This window comes from Platalea leucorodia, assembly GCF_965183815.1.
Source record: "Platalea leucorodia genome assembly, chromosome: 6".
Classification (NCBI taxonomy): domain Eukaryota; kingdom Metazoa; phylum Chordata; class Aves; order Pelecaniformes; family Threskiornithidae; genus Platalea; species Platalea leucorodia.
This window is the reverse complement of record NC_138828.1, coordinates 1917781-1933479: the sequence shown is the minus strand read 5'-3', so window position 1 is coordinate 1933479 and position 15699 is coordinate 1917781. Positions and strand designations below refer to the sequence as shown.

General features: G+C 49.5%; 1 protein-coding gene across 2 annotated transcripts in view; it reads left to right on the top strand.

The window, feature by feature from the left end:
- Positions 1–15699, top strand: part of SLC4A4 (solute carrier family 4 member 4) — a 191117-nt gene that overhangs the window by 128839 nt on the left and 46579 nt on the right. For both annotated transcript variants that reach the window (XM_082315604.1, XM_082315605.1), the window contains exon 8: positions 8054–8211. In XM_082315604.1, the coding sequence (XP_082171730.1) occupies positions 8054–8211 (158 nt within the window). The remainder of the gene's footprint in view (positions 1–8053; positions 8212–15699) is intronic.

Genomic DNA, 15699 nt, shown 5'->3' with positions numbered 1-15699 from the left:
CCTTTCCATTGTATTTGCGTTGGCAGAACACTGCTTCTGAGGTAGCAGTGCGGAGAAGCGATTTGCCTTCATTTGTCTGATTTTATGAGGTGTTGGCTGCAGTTAACGTACTGTCATTTGCAGCTAGATAGGCAAGCAGAGGCAGCGGCACTCTGGGACAATTTATTTTTCTTTTCTGTTTTCCAATTAATAAATCAGCGTCTAGGCTTCCTGCTCTCTTCTGGGCTCTGAGCTCTCCATTGCCAGATACAGCGGTGGTACCGGAGCGGTGCCGGAAAGACCAGGACTTGTCATGGCGGGAGAATTCCTCCAGCTCTTCGAGGTCAAGCTGCTCGCTCAAGTTTTTCTCTAACACCATGTTGAACACCAAACCAAAGGGCCTAATGAAGGTTTCTTGAGCCGTCAAAAAAGGCAACCTTGTGGTTTTCCCTAATCTGGTCCACAGAAGAGATGGGTCTAGAAAAAGCAGGCACCATAGGAAGCTGGGGAAGTGTCCGCTGCTGTTCCCGCTTCTGGCCCTCCTCCCGTGAGAAGTCCTTCCGTCGTGCTCCGTTAAAATGTCCTTGGCAGCTCCGAGTGGCTGAGTCGCTAGGGCTTCTTTAATGGCCAAGATGTAAAATAAAGAGGACGTATAAATAAAATGTGTTTGGTCAGGGACCTGTTGTTACTGAGCTGATGCAATAGCATATAGAAAATGAATATATGTTGATATAAGGGGAGTTTACTGACCTGGCGTTATCTCCACTTGTATATGGGACAAAAACCGGCTCTGAATGAATATGGTCAGTCAGAGAGAGGCACAAAACCCTTCTTATTTGTTGTGGTGTGTGCAGTGTTTATTCAAACTGGTGTTTCCATATCAACAGGGAATCTGTGCCAAAGCCGGCTCTAAAGTTAAAAAAGAAATGGGCCTCGGTGAGAGAAACCCCCCTGCCTCTCCTGGGGGACCGATGGACGGGGAGGGCGCAGTGGGATCCCGCTGTGCGGAATGGCGTCCGGTGATGAATGGTGGGAGTGATTCCCTGCTTTTCCTCTGTGAAGGTCTCCTTGTCTCCGCAGTCACAAGCAGACATTCCTAGTTTTTAGGTCTCTAGGCCTGGATGACCTATTTTCGCTCCACGGAGCTCAAATAAAAATGACTGGCTTCCAGCACAGATCACTGCCACCTTTCTGAAGGAAAGGAGGAGTTTTTAGGAAGTTTAGTTAACCGGAATTTCATTTACTTTGGCCTTTTCTCTTGATTCAGAGGGCAGTTTTGCTTGCGTCGTTTCTCCCCGCAGTGTATCGGCAGCCCACCTCTAAAGCATTCCTGGGTAAGGGGGTTCTGTGCGTAGACAAAACACGGAGCGTTGAAGGTCTATCCCTTGAGGTGAGCGTTCACGGGATAATTTATGGGAAGGTAATCTGAAACGTATATGTGAGCAGATTCAGAAAAACAGAGAGACAGAGGCAGATTCAAATTCCTGGGGGAATTAACCTTTCTGAAGTACAAAAGCTCTGTGTGTCTGCGCTCAAGCGTGGGAAGCCCGCGACGAAGCACGGTGGCGTGACGAGGTGAGCACGCATACCCCTACGCAGAGCAGGCAGAAGACAGAGTGACTTTTTCAATGGCCTCTGCTAAATAATGCAGCCCTCACCGCTTCTCCCCGCTCGCCGTAGCTGCGGATCGTGCTCTGGGGCAGCCTGGTGCTGCCCGCCAGGCTGGAAGATCCCCCCTGTCGCGCTTGGCTTTGATGTAACAGGAATTTGGGGAACTGGATCCCTTTTCCCTGTGATCAGGGACCGTTAAGCCGTCCTTGAGTTACACAAAGCACCACGTGTGCAGCTAGGCTCCTGATGGTAATCTCTATGATCAGGGTTTATCTTGAATGCTCAGGTTGTGCCGTACTTTGGGGGGGGGGGGGGGAAGAGCTGCATTTCGTGGGTTTGAGTTTTGCCGCACCGTGAGCTAAGCAGGAGCTGGAGCCTGCAGCCAAATCATACCCGAACCTTCACAGGGAGTCCTCCCCTCCTTGTCGTCCCCACATCAAGCGCTGGCCTTTTTTAATAGCGCGGTGCTGGAGGTTGTCGAATGTAGTCAACTTGGAAACGGGATGTGGTAGAGTGGAAAAAAGCAGGTTGGAGCGGACTCTCTGTTGGAGACGCTACATATAGTCTAGGGGTCTTCAGCTTGAAAAAGCGTGGCTTGGGGAAGAGGAGGGAGATCGGTAAAATGATGAAGGGCAGAAAGAAGAGGAGGAGGAGTGGAACATTTTCCCCGCTGGATGGGACCGCCCTGGTAGCTTTGCTTTCCCAGAGCGGGACTACCAAAAGCTGCCTTCCTCGGCTTTTAAGCAAAAGCCTGGAAGCTGTATTTTTGATATTTGCCAGACAGATGGCATTCTCCATTTCTCATGCCGGTGGCGTTTGCTTTGGTCGCCCGGTTCCACTGGCAATAGCAACTAAATGCTGCTAAGGGGACGGGGACTTCAGGCGTGCGCTTCAGGTCCTGCCTGGCTGGACGAGGGCGGGTTATGAAGTTAGATCTGTTGATAGCTTCCTTAGGTGAAGTCGGTGGCTGGCCCTTTCATTCTGGTTTTGTTTTATTAATATCGTTATTGTAAGGATTATTAGTTACCTGCTGTATCTACGTAATGGCATTAGACTCGAATAACATTTTTCTTTTATTTTTCCTTTTGCCGTAAGCGTGCGGGGGCTTCCCTGCTGCAAACTCGGCAGGCGCTACCAGGTGAGGACAGTGGCGATACCCCATAAAGGCAGCTGCTCTGCCCACAGCAGAAAAGCTCAAATGAGCCATGGCCTCGCACTTCGCTACCAGGTTTTCTTTTGTCCCAGCCTTCCTTTTCACTTAGGGCTGATTTTTCAAACAGGGCGTAGCTGCAAAAGGTTTACGTTGTGTAAAATAGGTGGTGTAAGATGGCACGTGAATGGACTAGCTGCCTCCCGTCTCGATAAATCGGGGCTACTCTCCCCGTGCGGCTGGCACTGAAATCCACGCAGCGCCAGTCGGGTGAGTAGCCAAAGCCAACAGGCCTTGATCACGGCGCTCAGCGCGCGCGGGGGTCCTGTGCCGAGGCAGAGGTAGCTGCTGATGCCGTACGGCACGCTGCAGGGCTCCGTCCCCAAAGAGCAATTGACTTCAAGCTTTCGTAGGCTTGCAACCTCGCTTGCCAAGGAGGCTGTTCCCGAGCAGATGGTGTGTTTTACCTGAGCTCCGGCTCACACGGCTGGAGGTTTTTGGTTGATAACGCTTCCTCAGGCTAGGGGTGATCAAATACGACTGTGACACCTAAGGGCAAACAGATTCTTCCAAAGATGAGTGCCTACATGCTCCTTGCAGGCTGTCCTGCAGAGACTGCAGCATCGTTACCGTAACGCGACTAGCCAAAGGGCTTCTCTAGTTATAATTTTAGTGCTGTATCATGGGTTTTTGGTTGGCTTTGTGTTTCTGATGCTTCAGCTAATGAGTCATTTAATGGAGTTTCCACTTGCCTTGGGTGTTCTCCTGCCTTGGACAAGCCTGCAGACGACTTTGCAGAGCGTGCCGGGGGTCAGAGGCAGGAGCCACGCGTTCGTTCAGCCGAGTGCTGCTTTTCATCTCCTCCTGCTCTTGCTTGGCGGGCAGCTGTGCTCGTGGTTGTGCTCGGTGCTCCCGAAAGAAAGGAAGACGCTTGCCATCCTTTAGGAAGTATTTGATGCTGAGCGATTTAGGAAAATAACTCTGATTTGGTGCCTTAAATTGTTTTTTAACGTCTCGCCAGGAGGTCCAGGGGCACATAACTAACGTGGTGACTGCGGTTGCTCCTTCTCGCTTCCCGGGCCTGCGAGCTGGCCTCGTGCCTTCCCTTTAGACGTGCGTTTCGGGCTGGAAACCGCAGCGGTGAGAGGGCCGGGCAGGCAGGGCTACGGCCCAGTAACGCGCCTGAGAGCGAACGAACAGATGCAATAAAAGCCCTGCGTACTTAGGAATTGCTTTCGTTTCCGATAAATCTGAAGCGATGCTGGTGCTAACAGCAGTGTTAAAATACATTGAGGGAAATGGTGATTTTCAGGTTGCCGTGCCTTTTTGCAAGTGCAACATTGGAGATCTGTGGCCTTTAACATAACGTTAGTGGTCGGGTTGGATCGGTGCTCAATTTAGCAGAGTGCGGGGAAAGTGAATAGAGCGGTCCAGCTGCGCGGCCTCCCTCCCTGCCTGCCTTCGGGTGCTGCTGAGGACTCGAATCTTCCTCAGCCTCCTCCAGGGAACGGTCCAAAATGGATTGTAAGTGCTGACTGCACCCTTCCCGTCACCTCTCTGATAAATGATTTATGAAAGCGGTGCTGCAAAACGCATTTGGAGCAAAAAACCCACTCTAACGCTAGCTGTTCGCCATTAGTCGTGCTGTTTTGATGTGCTGGGCAGAGGGGAGGCTGAAGGGGCCGGTCCCCTCGGCCTCGGGACTGGAGATCCTGCTCCTCGGTTCTGGTTCGGAAAGGCACCTGGGTTTGGGCCAGCACCGTGCTTGCTCAGCAACACGCGTAAGCGCGCGACCGGCCGGTTCAGCAAAGTTGAATGGTTATTGTGGATTTGCTGCCTTCCCGTTAGTTTTTTATCTCCAGTTTCCCCTGAAACACCATTTGTGGAAGAACTGGTAGCGCTTTTCCAAGCTTCCTTCACAGAGCTCCTTGATGCTTATTTAATATTTTCTCTGGTTCTAATCCCAACTGAAGTGTGCAGAAGTAGGATTGTTCCAGCCGTTTTCTTCCTGCTGAATCAATGATTCATGCCTTTTCATGGGACTTTTTCCATTTGCCTCCTTCCTGGAGCCGCCTGGTGAAGCCGGCTAGGGATTCGTAGCCGCGTGGAGTGCTCCCCCCCGTCGGTGCTTCTGGCAGGACCTCCTCCCTCGCCATTCAGCCCCGGCCAGACAAACACAGAGCATCTCCAGAGATCACCCAGGGCGAGGGGAGGCGGGTGGGAACCAACGAAGGGCAGGATTTTTCAAAAGCTTTCAGCCTCAAATTCATTCTGCCACCGCCGAAGTTGAAAACAAAGCCGTCTGGGATCCGAGGGCACTCGGAAATCCCTCCCCGGCTGCGGGTGCTAAGCCAGGCAGGGGGGTGCGGGTAAGATGGGGTCACTGGTGCCCCCGGCAAGGCTGCAGGAGCTTTGCTGGTGCTACGGGGAAGGCCGGGGTAAGAGCAGCGCTGCTCAGGTCCCCCTGCCATGCAGCAGGCCTGCTTGAGCTAATTTAATAACCTAGCAGAAAGGCAATCCTCTGCCAGGCTAAAGAGATTTCGGATGCCAGGAGGATACCAGAGAAGAGTCAGGAGAGGCTGATTTTTAAAACTCAGCTGCTGCTGCAGCAGTATTTTCCCATTATCAAATCACATATTGCTGACATTGCTCCAGAGTTGGACTTATTGACTATTTTGTCAGCTCGATGATGCATGTTGCAAAGCCCTGTGGGCCTGCTCGCGTCCGCTGTGGCACAGTTACAGTACACAGGTGCAGAGATGAGAAAAATAACCTTCAGGCTCTAAGGAACTATTCTTAGCGTGAAGCTACAGCTACACTTTGGGGGAAGACCTATAAATGAGAGTAACCCTGGCAGCTGGCTGATGAGAACGATGCTGGTCAGTAGATTTCTTCTGGCCCTCTGGTTTAATGGTGATGAGCGCGGAATTGGACCTCGGATACCATTTGGATGCTGTGGGAAGGATTGCTGGAAATGGATAAATACGGCTTTATAGGTCGTCTTCTAAGCTCGCTTTCCTGCAGTTTGGAGCCCCGCCGTTCAATAACACAACAGATGCTTTGCCGCGTTTCTAGAAGCGCTGCTTGTATCGTGACTGAAGTCCCATGCTGGTGGGTTCACCGTACGTCGGCTCGCCCGGTGCTGCTCCCGGACCTGAGGCTTTCCCGTCGCCTGCGCAGCGAGCAGACGGCCCTCCGAAAGAGCCGAGGCGCGGGGAGCAGAATGCCTAGCTCCGTGCGCTCTCCCTCGCCAAGTCGGAAGACGGCTCGGTGCGCGTCCCGACGCAGGAGCCGGGGTAGGTGTCTCTAGATCCAGCGCACAGAGCTGGTTTCCAGGCTGCCGTAGGTGACGCTGCGTTGGCTGCAGCGCTGTGCAGTCCCGGTGTAGCGGTGTTGGAGGAAGCTCTCCGTTAACGAGCACCAGATTTCCTTGACGGGTTTTGCTGAGCGTGTCCCTAAAACTCGTGCGTCCGAGCATTTTGTCATTTGCTCGTTCTTCCAAGGGATCCGTTACCAAGTGGTGAACAACTGCCAGCGTCAATTTAAAGTTACAAAGATGCTGTTGGGGAATTACCCTACGCTTTCTTTTTTCTGGTGCATTTAAGGTATTCTAGTTCATAAATATGACAGCCATCGGTCAGTGTGTGCTCTGGGGCTTCTGAGAGCTCGTGGAGCCAGACTGTGTTGCGAGCTGCGGTGGATTTTGGGTAGCTCTGCCCAAGTGGATTTCTTTGCCCCTGGGCCGCACTGGTTTTTCGGCAGATCAGGCAGAGTGGTAGATAGGTGTGTACTCCAGGTGGTAGCAGTTCATTTACTTACATTTCTGTGTGAGGGTCTTAAAATTTCTCTCGGACGGAAGGGTATTAGGGGATAGAGGGCAGAGTTGGGATCAAGTTAGGAGTTGCTGTGGCAGGGTAAAACATCAGCTGCGGTAACTTGATTATAGAGCAATGGATGTTTAATTGGCGGTGGAAACACGGGAGGCCTTTTAGCTACACAGTGACTAGCAACCTCGGTAGCTGCCTTTCGGTGGCGGGGTTTTACATGCATTTCAGTTACGTGGCTGGGACGGAGGAGGGAGTTTTTTGTGTGCGGTCAGAGTCAAGGATGAAGACCGGCCATTACTGCTACCTGCCTCCTTACTGATCTTCTGTAAAAAGTGCCCTTACCCTCGACTTCTGCATGCGTAGTTGTATTGCTGCTGTACAAATTACAGAAATTCATTAAGGGTGGATATGATTATACTTCAAAGAAGTAGTTGGGGTTGAGGTACAGATATATATAGATAGAGAGAGAGAGGTATATATACGTACACACACGCACCGCTTGCTTGGTATCCATACCTGGGCTAGCAGAGCGCGAGGAGCCTGGTCAGGAGGGAAACAGTTAAGGCAGAGCCCCACCGCGAGCGTCTGGAGGGGCTTCCCTGCGCCACCCAACCCGTCCTGGCTCAGCACCCACGCAGAGGCCGGCTGTGCCGCTCACAACCACCCTCTTCCTCATCTCCCCGGCTCCCACCTTGGCTTCCCCGTCCAGGCCCGGTGCTTTTATTTTCCTCAGAAACCCTCTCTGATTTCTCTCTTCTTCACGGATGCCCCTTCTCACTTTGTTTCTTCCCAAGGCTTTCCCTTCCTTCACATTTTTGGGAGGTGAAGGATGTAGGAGCCATCTGGCATCGTTCTGTAGAGGGACTGAGAAGGGGGTTTCACCTGGACAGAAGGTCTCTAATGATGGCACGCATTCCTCTGTTCCCCTTCGGCCGTTCCCTGCTCGGTGCTCAGGGGGCAGCAGCCTGCGGGAGGGCTGAGGGCTCAGGCGGTGATGGTGGGAAGCAGTACCGAGCCGGTCTCTCACCTAGACAGTTACTAAGACATTGGTGTAGTTTCAAAACCAGCACGCCTGCTGCTTTTGCCCAGCGACTCCTCATGTGCTGGCCTGCACAGGCAATGGGAGCAACGGCTTCGGACAACCTCAAGCAAATTTTAGATTAAGGCAGAAGCCACAGGCGTAGGAAACGTGCTCCTAAAAGCCTGCGCTAAGCTTAGTCTTTCCCTTGGAGCTTGAAAAGACATGTACTCAGCGAAATGCAGGTGCCCAGCTCCTGGCGTCCATCCTTTGGGGTTAGTTTTCCTCAGGCCAGTCGTTCCTGTAGCAGCGACCGCAGACCCCGTAGGCTCTGTGGGGATGGTACATATTGGCCAAAGGTACCTTCTGAGGAACGTGGGTGAAAACTGGGTAAATTTTGTTGGCACATTCCTGTTTGCATGCCTAACAAGACTTAATTTTCTTCTCTTTCCTCTTTCACTGATGCAGCTGAAGAATAAGTTCATGAAGAAACTGCCCCGTGATGCCGAGGCCTCCAACGTGCTGGTGGGGGAGGTAGACTTTCTGGAGAGTCCTTTCATTGCCTTCGTCCGGCTGCAGCAGGCGGTCATGCTGGGTGCTCTGACTGAAGTCCCCGTACCTACCCGGTAAGAGAATTCAGCCCCCAGGCAGAGGACAGGAATTGGAAACGGCGTTTCCACCTTCTAAATCAAAAACCCCAGGCCAGAAGAAGACATTCTCCGTTGCTTTCCATCGTGTGACGTGCATAACGGTCAGGGTTATTGGTGTAAAGTAACAAAACTCACTGTAGCTGCTTCATAATTTTCAGATCCTGAATTTGGTTATAAGATATAAGCTGTAAAATGCACAAACGTTACACCAACACACTAAAAACAACTTAGCAGTAAAGGGCACTATCAGTGGGAACTTTTAACTACTGGGGCTTTTTTCCTGCCCCTTATGATCCTCCCAGCACACACTGTACATAGCTCAGGTGCCCTCTGCATGTTTTTGCAGTACATATTTTTCCTCTTAAAAACTCTTATTCGATGGAGGGTGCAGTTCTGGCCCTGCTGGGGCAAAAAAACCAAAGTTGGGTAAACCGGGACGTACAATTCTGTCGGGGTGGTCACACTGTATGCTGCTTTGTAACGCACAGTGGTTCAAAGACAAATGTCATATAAATACTTTATTTATTGTGACTCATGTTGCAAATTAATCTGAGGCTCACAAATACGAATCTGTCTTACGTTCTTAAATATTTGAATTCACTGCTTGAATACGCATAACCGTCTGTACAGCGAGTGCGTACATCTACCAGAATAGCAAAGCTAAAGTCCTGTTTGAACCCTTAGCAATGTTACCCTCAGCTACACAATTGCATATTGTTTATCCTGTGACATAGTAGAGAAAAATTATCGGCCTAGACGCCCAGAACATCGGTATGCGGTGTGTCTTTGCTCCATGTAGACCCAAACACCCCGCCGAGGTAAGAACGGTAAAAATGATTGGTATTGAAAGGTGAGGAGGTGCTCCTTACAATAACCACGTCAACAACTGCTCGCACACGCTGGGTGTTCTGGTAGGAGTAGGGGGAGATAAACGGGGCTTCGTGGTAGAAAAGGTTATTCTTCATTCGTCAGCTGGGCTCTGTATACTTAAGTATTTCAGCTTCCAAGTCTAATCCCTCTTACTCATTTTTTATAAACACATCCCCGAATGCTTTTCAGCAGATGTAAAATTAAGTATTGTTTGTTTTGTGGCGGGAGCCAGGAAGTTAGATCTAGGATTGCTGAACGACCTCATTACTCAATAGCATTAATCAAGACAATATGTCCTTCCACGCCAACATTTTTTCCAGGAAATAGTATTATCCATTTGCTGTCCTCCAAACCAAATGCTAGCCCTAATCAAAGCAGGGAGGCTCATTAGATGGCTTTTGTGAGTAATGAAGAGCCATTTGCTATAGCTGCATCCTGTGAAATTCAATCAAGGCAATCCCGTCAGGGCCCAGACGAGCTATGATGGAGCGTCTCCTCGGTCAGCGCCCAGTCTCGGCCGTCTCGCGCGGTGGGCGTTCCCGCTGGGGACCTGCGCTTAACAGCCCGCGGGCTCCGCAAGATGCTGCAGCTGGAGCCTGCGGGTGCCCCCCCCTTCTCTCCCGCGGGGCTTCTCCTTTTATTTTGTTAAATTATCGAGTTCCTGGTAAAATTGTCAAAAGCACGCCATCAAAGCTAGGCAGTGCAAAACCACCTGGGGTTTCTCAATAAACCTGAGCTAACGTTTCAGTGCTGTGGGTTGCTGCAGGAGGACGGCGACCCAGGTCTGTCGAGTAACTATGGCGTGACCTGCATCTGCCTCTCTCCTTAGAAAGCAGCAGGTGGTTTTTACGTGGGGCAGGTGGGGGGCTACGCACCCATCAATATATAGGTAAATACATATACATATACAAAAATACATAACCAGCACGGGGCTGCGGGCAGGCTGGTCTGTAACGCAGAGGGGAGGTGGCCTTCGCGTGGCCGTCTATTCCCGCGGCCACGTGCGCTGCTGGAGGTGCCTTTGCACAGCGATCCGGGTGCGCTGCGTTGGGTCAAAACCTCGTGCTCTTCAGCAACTGCAGATGCACCGAATGCATCCCAGCTGCCAGCAAGGCGCCTTGCCCTAAGGAGGGGATGGTCCCAGGGCTTGTTGGGTCGGTGGCAGAGGGATGGGGAAAGCCACCTTGAGGTTTTGCTTCTCCAAGGGGTCACCAGGCAGGGTTTGCAGGGAGCGGGCAGCCCTCGCTTTCGTTAGACGAGCTGAGAATCCGTCTGTCGGCTGCAGCCGTCAGCCGGGCGCGGAGGACGTCGCCACAGTCTTGCGACGTAGAAGCGAATATGACGCCAAGCCCCGCGGAGGTGAAAGGCTCGTGATATCTCTAGTCCCTGCCCTGTTTTGGTTTATTCACGTTGACCCAAAAGAAAGAAAAGGGATTATTGTGTGCATAAGGTAGGCGGTATTCAACATGTAGACTTCCAGTTAAATGGGTTGGTTACTTCTGGTTTGTTTTCTCTCTTCCTCCACACATTCTTTGGCTTGGATTTCTCTTGTAAGTTAGAAAATTTTGGACGCTTTGTAGAAATAAGATTTCCTGTGTAGAAATGACTCTGCCTTGGATACATACGTTTTCTGTGTATTTTTTTCCTTCACGCTTCCTTGCTAAGTATTTTAAGTATTTCCCTTACTTAAAAGTAAATTTTTACTTAAAAGAAATCAGCAAGATCCGATGAACTCTCCAGGACAAGTCTCTCGGCAGGGTGTTTTCATACAGCCCTAGTAATAAAAATCAGGGCTCTGAAATGGATAGAGATCCCAGCCTTTCACTGCGTTGAGTTTTCTTTTTTACCGGTCAGGTTGAAAAAACCTTTAAGGACTTTGGTTTTCTCACGTTGAACCTAATTCCGCAGCGCTATGAACTCCTCCTTTTGGCAAGGGCTCAGCTGCTGTGCTTGCACCATGGCTTGGGTACGGCTGCTTCTCCTCCGGACAGCGCAGTAGGTGTAGCTTTTTATTTTCATAAAAGAAATGTGCAATTATGTATCCAGGTCTGCTGCATTAATATAATGTTGATGGGGAAAAAAGATGAAGAATGAGCAAGGAAAAGATTTTTTTGGAGATAAGCTGTACAGACTTGCACAGTCTAATAGGTAGTGCTGGGAAATTGCCTGCGTCTACAAGTCTCAAATGAAGTGAAGTAACTTGCCCAAAGGTCACTTAGGAAGCATGTGGCAGAACCAGGAGTCAGATTCTCCTCCCTTGCCTCCTAACTTCAGCTTTTAACTGCAAAGGCATCTTTTCGTCGTCGTCGGTGAGGATGAAATGGGTGTCCTGTTCATTAATTACAGCATTGAAATGGTTTTCAGGGCTGAGTCCTTTAGCAGCCTTTCCAGCAGAAGGACTTGCTCTGGGAAATCAGAGCTCTGGCAGCAGAGGACTGCTTTTGTCTGTCTGCGTTGATGTGTTGGACGCTATGTGAGAAGCCTGCGATGTTGGTACGTTGCCCAAAACTTGAAGGATCACCTGTGTGAAACAGAAGACAGAGCGAACGCTTCACCATCTCCTTTCGTTACTGCACTCTCAAGTTGTGCTCCTTTCATCAGTGCCCCAAGCCACGGATTCTGCTGGAAAAGTACATCAAGAGGTTGTTCTTTCAGCCCTCGAGCCCATCGGCGCATCTCTGTTGGGAAAGCTGGGTGCCTTGCAGGCATCTCAGATGATGTCCAACAACAGAGGGACTGCTTCCCCCCAAGCCTCTCGAAAACAAAAACATTTTCTCCAGGACCTTGCTGAGTTTCCTTTGTGTAGGTGCCTTTAACCCTGATGGAGTTGCTGCCCTTGCTTGCTCCAGATTTGAGAGATAGGCATGGACGAGCAGGCTGAACTTGAATCTTGTTTTAGTTGCTCTTCCTCTTTTTTTTTTTTTTTTTTTTTTTTCTTTCTTTTATTTCGGGGGCAGGGGACAGGACACAGGACAACCTCGTCTCCTGCACTGATGGTCAGCTTGCAAAGAGACCATGGTGAGGCTTGGTCCTGGGACAGTTTTCACCACGACCCTTACCCCGTATGGGAACTTTGATAGTCATGGACATGACGGATTTCTTGCAGGGTGTCCCAAACGGATGGCAAAACGTTAGTGCTGCACTGACTTTGGAGCCCGGCTGTGTTGTATTCACTCCCCGCCTCCTAAGTGTGCTCTTCATGGGATTTCACAGAGATTTCTAGCCGAACTTCTCAGAAGCACAGCACGTAAAGCCTTGTTGCCTCCTTGGGCCATCTAGATGGAAATTCTGCCTCGCGGTCTCTGGTGTCGCCTCCCACCAAGGTCCAGGAGGGTCGTGTTGGCTCATAGCAGGTTGTTCGGTCCATAACCCCAGGGTACTGGCCTTGTACACAGTATTGCGGTGGTGCTACGTTTAGATCTTCTAGGTGCATTGGCTGGGTTTATAATGCATTGGCCAGGGCACGTTTGTCCGTTTTGAATTGCAATTACTCATCTGCGAGAATGAATTTAGTCTTGTTGGGTTTGGTGGCATAGTCTGTACGATTAACGGGTGAATCATACACAGTCAGCGGTCATCATCTGCTCCAGAAGGGTAAAGCGTGCAAAAACGACAGGAGGAATAGTGCTTTAGGTAAAACAGAATAACGAATTATTGCATTTCTGGCTCGTTATCAGCTTGGAAGCAAAGGATTTCGAGTGCTTTGACGGTGCTGCCATACAAAGTTCAAGAGCAGGTATCCGGGTCTGAGGGCCATCAGCCCTGGCCGTCAGCTGGTGCCCAGAGCATTCGGGAGAAACACTGGATTTTGTTCGGTGATACAAAGTGGAACCTCACATTCTCCACGTTGAAGCATCCTTAGCAACGTTAAGTATCAGAAACGGACGTTTGCTGGCTCGGCGTGCGTTGTGTGCGGCGGAGAGGAATTCCGTGCTGGCTCTCCTCTTGGCAGATGGAGAGGAGGAGTATGTCACAACCAGAAGGGAGGGCTTGCTTAGGTGGAAGTATTCATAACTGAACGATATTAAATGCATGCAAAGATAATCTGGTCCAAACCACTAAAATGCATTCATGTTTTTGTGTTTGTAATATTCGGCCCTTGAAAAGGTCTTGTTCTACATGCCGAAGGCAATTCTGAGCGGAATCAGTCAGGACAAAGAATTTAGAAAGTGTCACAAGCTGCTTGTTTTCGTGAACTTTTTAGTACATGCAAGAGTATTCAGCAACTCCTGCATTGGAAGAGAGCCAGCTGACGTAATTATTTCAGAAGATGGTTGTGGAAAAGTCTCGTTCCCCTGGAACATCAGGCGACTGCCGAGCAGCAGCTTCTGAAGTTATGAAGCTTTTTTTTTTTTTTTTTTTTTTTTAAATTAATATCCTTGGGTAATTTGCATCCTAGAGTTTTAAAAGAGCTGGCTGAGGAACAGCTTGTCTTTAATGTTGTTTTATAATAACTTGTGAAACACGGGGTGTGTTCCAGGAGGTGGGAGGAGAGCAGAGGACATGACCTAGGCGTGTTTGGCTTAGTCACCTCCCTGTGAACCTGAAGTAAAACACTTGAAAGCCTCATGAAGAACTCGATGAGGACGTGTTCCTGTCAGTAATGCCCATTAATATGTATTTATGGATACCGTCCTACTAATTTGATGCCCTTTTTTAATAGGACTCTAGATTTCTTAAATGGAAAGTACTGTTTGGATATAATACACCTTTCAAGACATTTGATGTAATACCTCATGATATTTTGATTTAGGAAGCTAAAATAATACTCAATACAATGCTTGTAAGGGGAGAGGTACTTCTGGGGTGGTGTCACACCTCTCAACCCTGTTGTGTTTCACATTTTATCGGCAGCTTTTGAGATAACGTATAGTTAACGTGGTAAAGGTTGACAAATAAGGACGAGGGTGTCGCCACGGCCCAGAGCAATCCGGTCGTCTGCGCTTTAACTTGGCCCATGTCAGCTTCTCCCGCCAGGGCCGGAGCGCACAGGTGGAAGAGCTGTGCTCCGGGTACCGGTTTTCCTGGGTGATGCTGTAGGTCAAGGGCTGGGGCCATCCCTGGGTATAGCAGGTGATCCCGTCAGTGCTGGGACCGCTGAAACCTGGTTGCCTAGAAGTGTGTGCCGTGTCCTTTCCCTCAACCACAGCAAGAATCCCAGTTCTCCCCATCATCCTTCCACCTTTCCTAAGTCTTGTCCGTACCTGAAGTCCTATCCCCTGACTCAATGCTCCTAACTTCATTTTCTCAGGAAAGCAGGCTCACGTAAAGTTCCCAAGTAGCCATAGGTTATTTCATCTATGTATTCGCACTGACAAAACTGCCAGCTCTTGGATGATTTCCCTGAGGAAGACGCTGATACATCAGAGAAGGTGCGCAGAAGAGCCGTCCAAGTGACTACAGAGAGGAGAAAAGCCTCAAATGGCTTAGCCTAACTGACAGATGGCTGCGGGTGACCGGATCGATAGGGGAGGATATTTAAAGGAATTTAATTATCGAGGGTTCTTCAGTCTAGCTATGAGAGACAATCGAAATCTATGACTGGAAATTGAAGCCAACCCAAATTCACGCTGGAAGTAATGCAAAAGGTTTTAGTTGAGACAGCTTACTAAAGGTTATAATGTGTTTATTTTCCATTACTGATTGAAAGGTACGGCTGTAATTGGAAAAAAGGCTTAATTCAGGAAGCTTTGAAGTTGTTTTGAGGAGATATTAGGGTTTCTGTTTGAAACACATGCTGATAGGGAGTTTGCTGAAAATTGCCCCAGTAATTCCGAGTCTTTGCTAAATTAGGTGAAATGGAGAAGTTGGTCTCCTGCCATGTGACTACTTTGGTTGCTAATTGCAAGGATGAGTTGATGTGTGAGAGAGAGAGACTTTTATCTCAAGGTCAATAGTTAGTCCAGCTCAGGCTGAACGCTTGAAACAACCCCGTCAAACCGGCACGATGGTCTCCATTGAAATCCCACAGGCCACCAAATGTTGGCCACTGTGTGAGATGGCCAACAGAAGTAACAGGGCTTTCTTAGCAAGCCAGTTGGCAAGGCAGAGAAGCGAGCTTGAAGACAGATGTATTTTCATGCCGCAGCCATGAACCAAATAATTTTTTCTGCGACAAATCTGAGCAGGGGATTTATAGGAAGCTTGCGTTTCTGCAGCCAAGGCCGTAGATGCTGCGTGAGTAAGTAGCTGCCAGCTTGGCACCTGTCTACAGCGTGAAATCAGTTTTAAAGTAAGAGTATTTCTCCAGGAGGTAATGGCTTTTACTGTTTCAGCATTGATAACCTCGGCCTTGCGTACAAAACTCAGGTTAGGAACTGGGAGTGGCTAAGATAAGGCTTAGGTCTTTCCTAAATTAACTATTATTTGAATGGTGGTATCTTTTTTTTTTTTTTTTTTTTTTTTTTAATTTTTCATTCCAGGCCGGGAGGACCTAGGTACCTTTGAAGATCCAACCTTGAGGCCGCACTTCAAACTTTTTCTAATGAGCGTCAATTAAGAGGTTGGAAAACCCAGCCACCTTTCACCAGCGTTCCCGCTATCCTGGCGCAACTGCTAGACAATTTTATTGGCAGAAGCATGCGTTTTCCACGT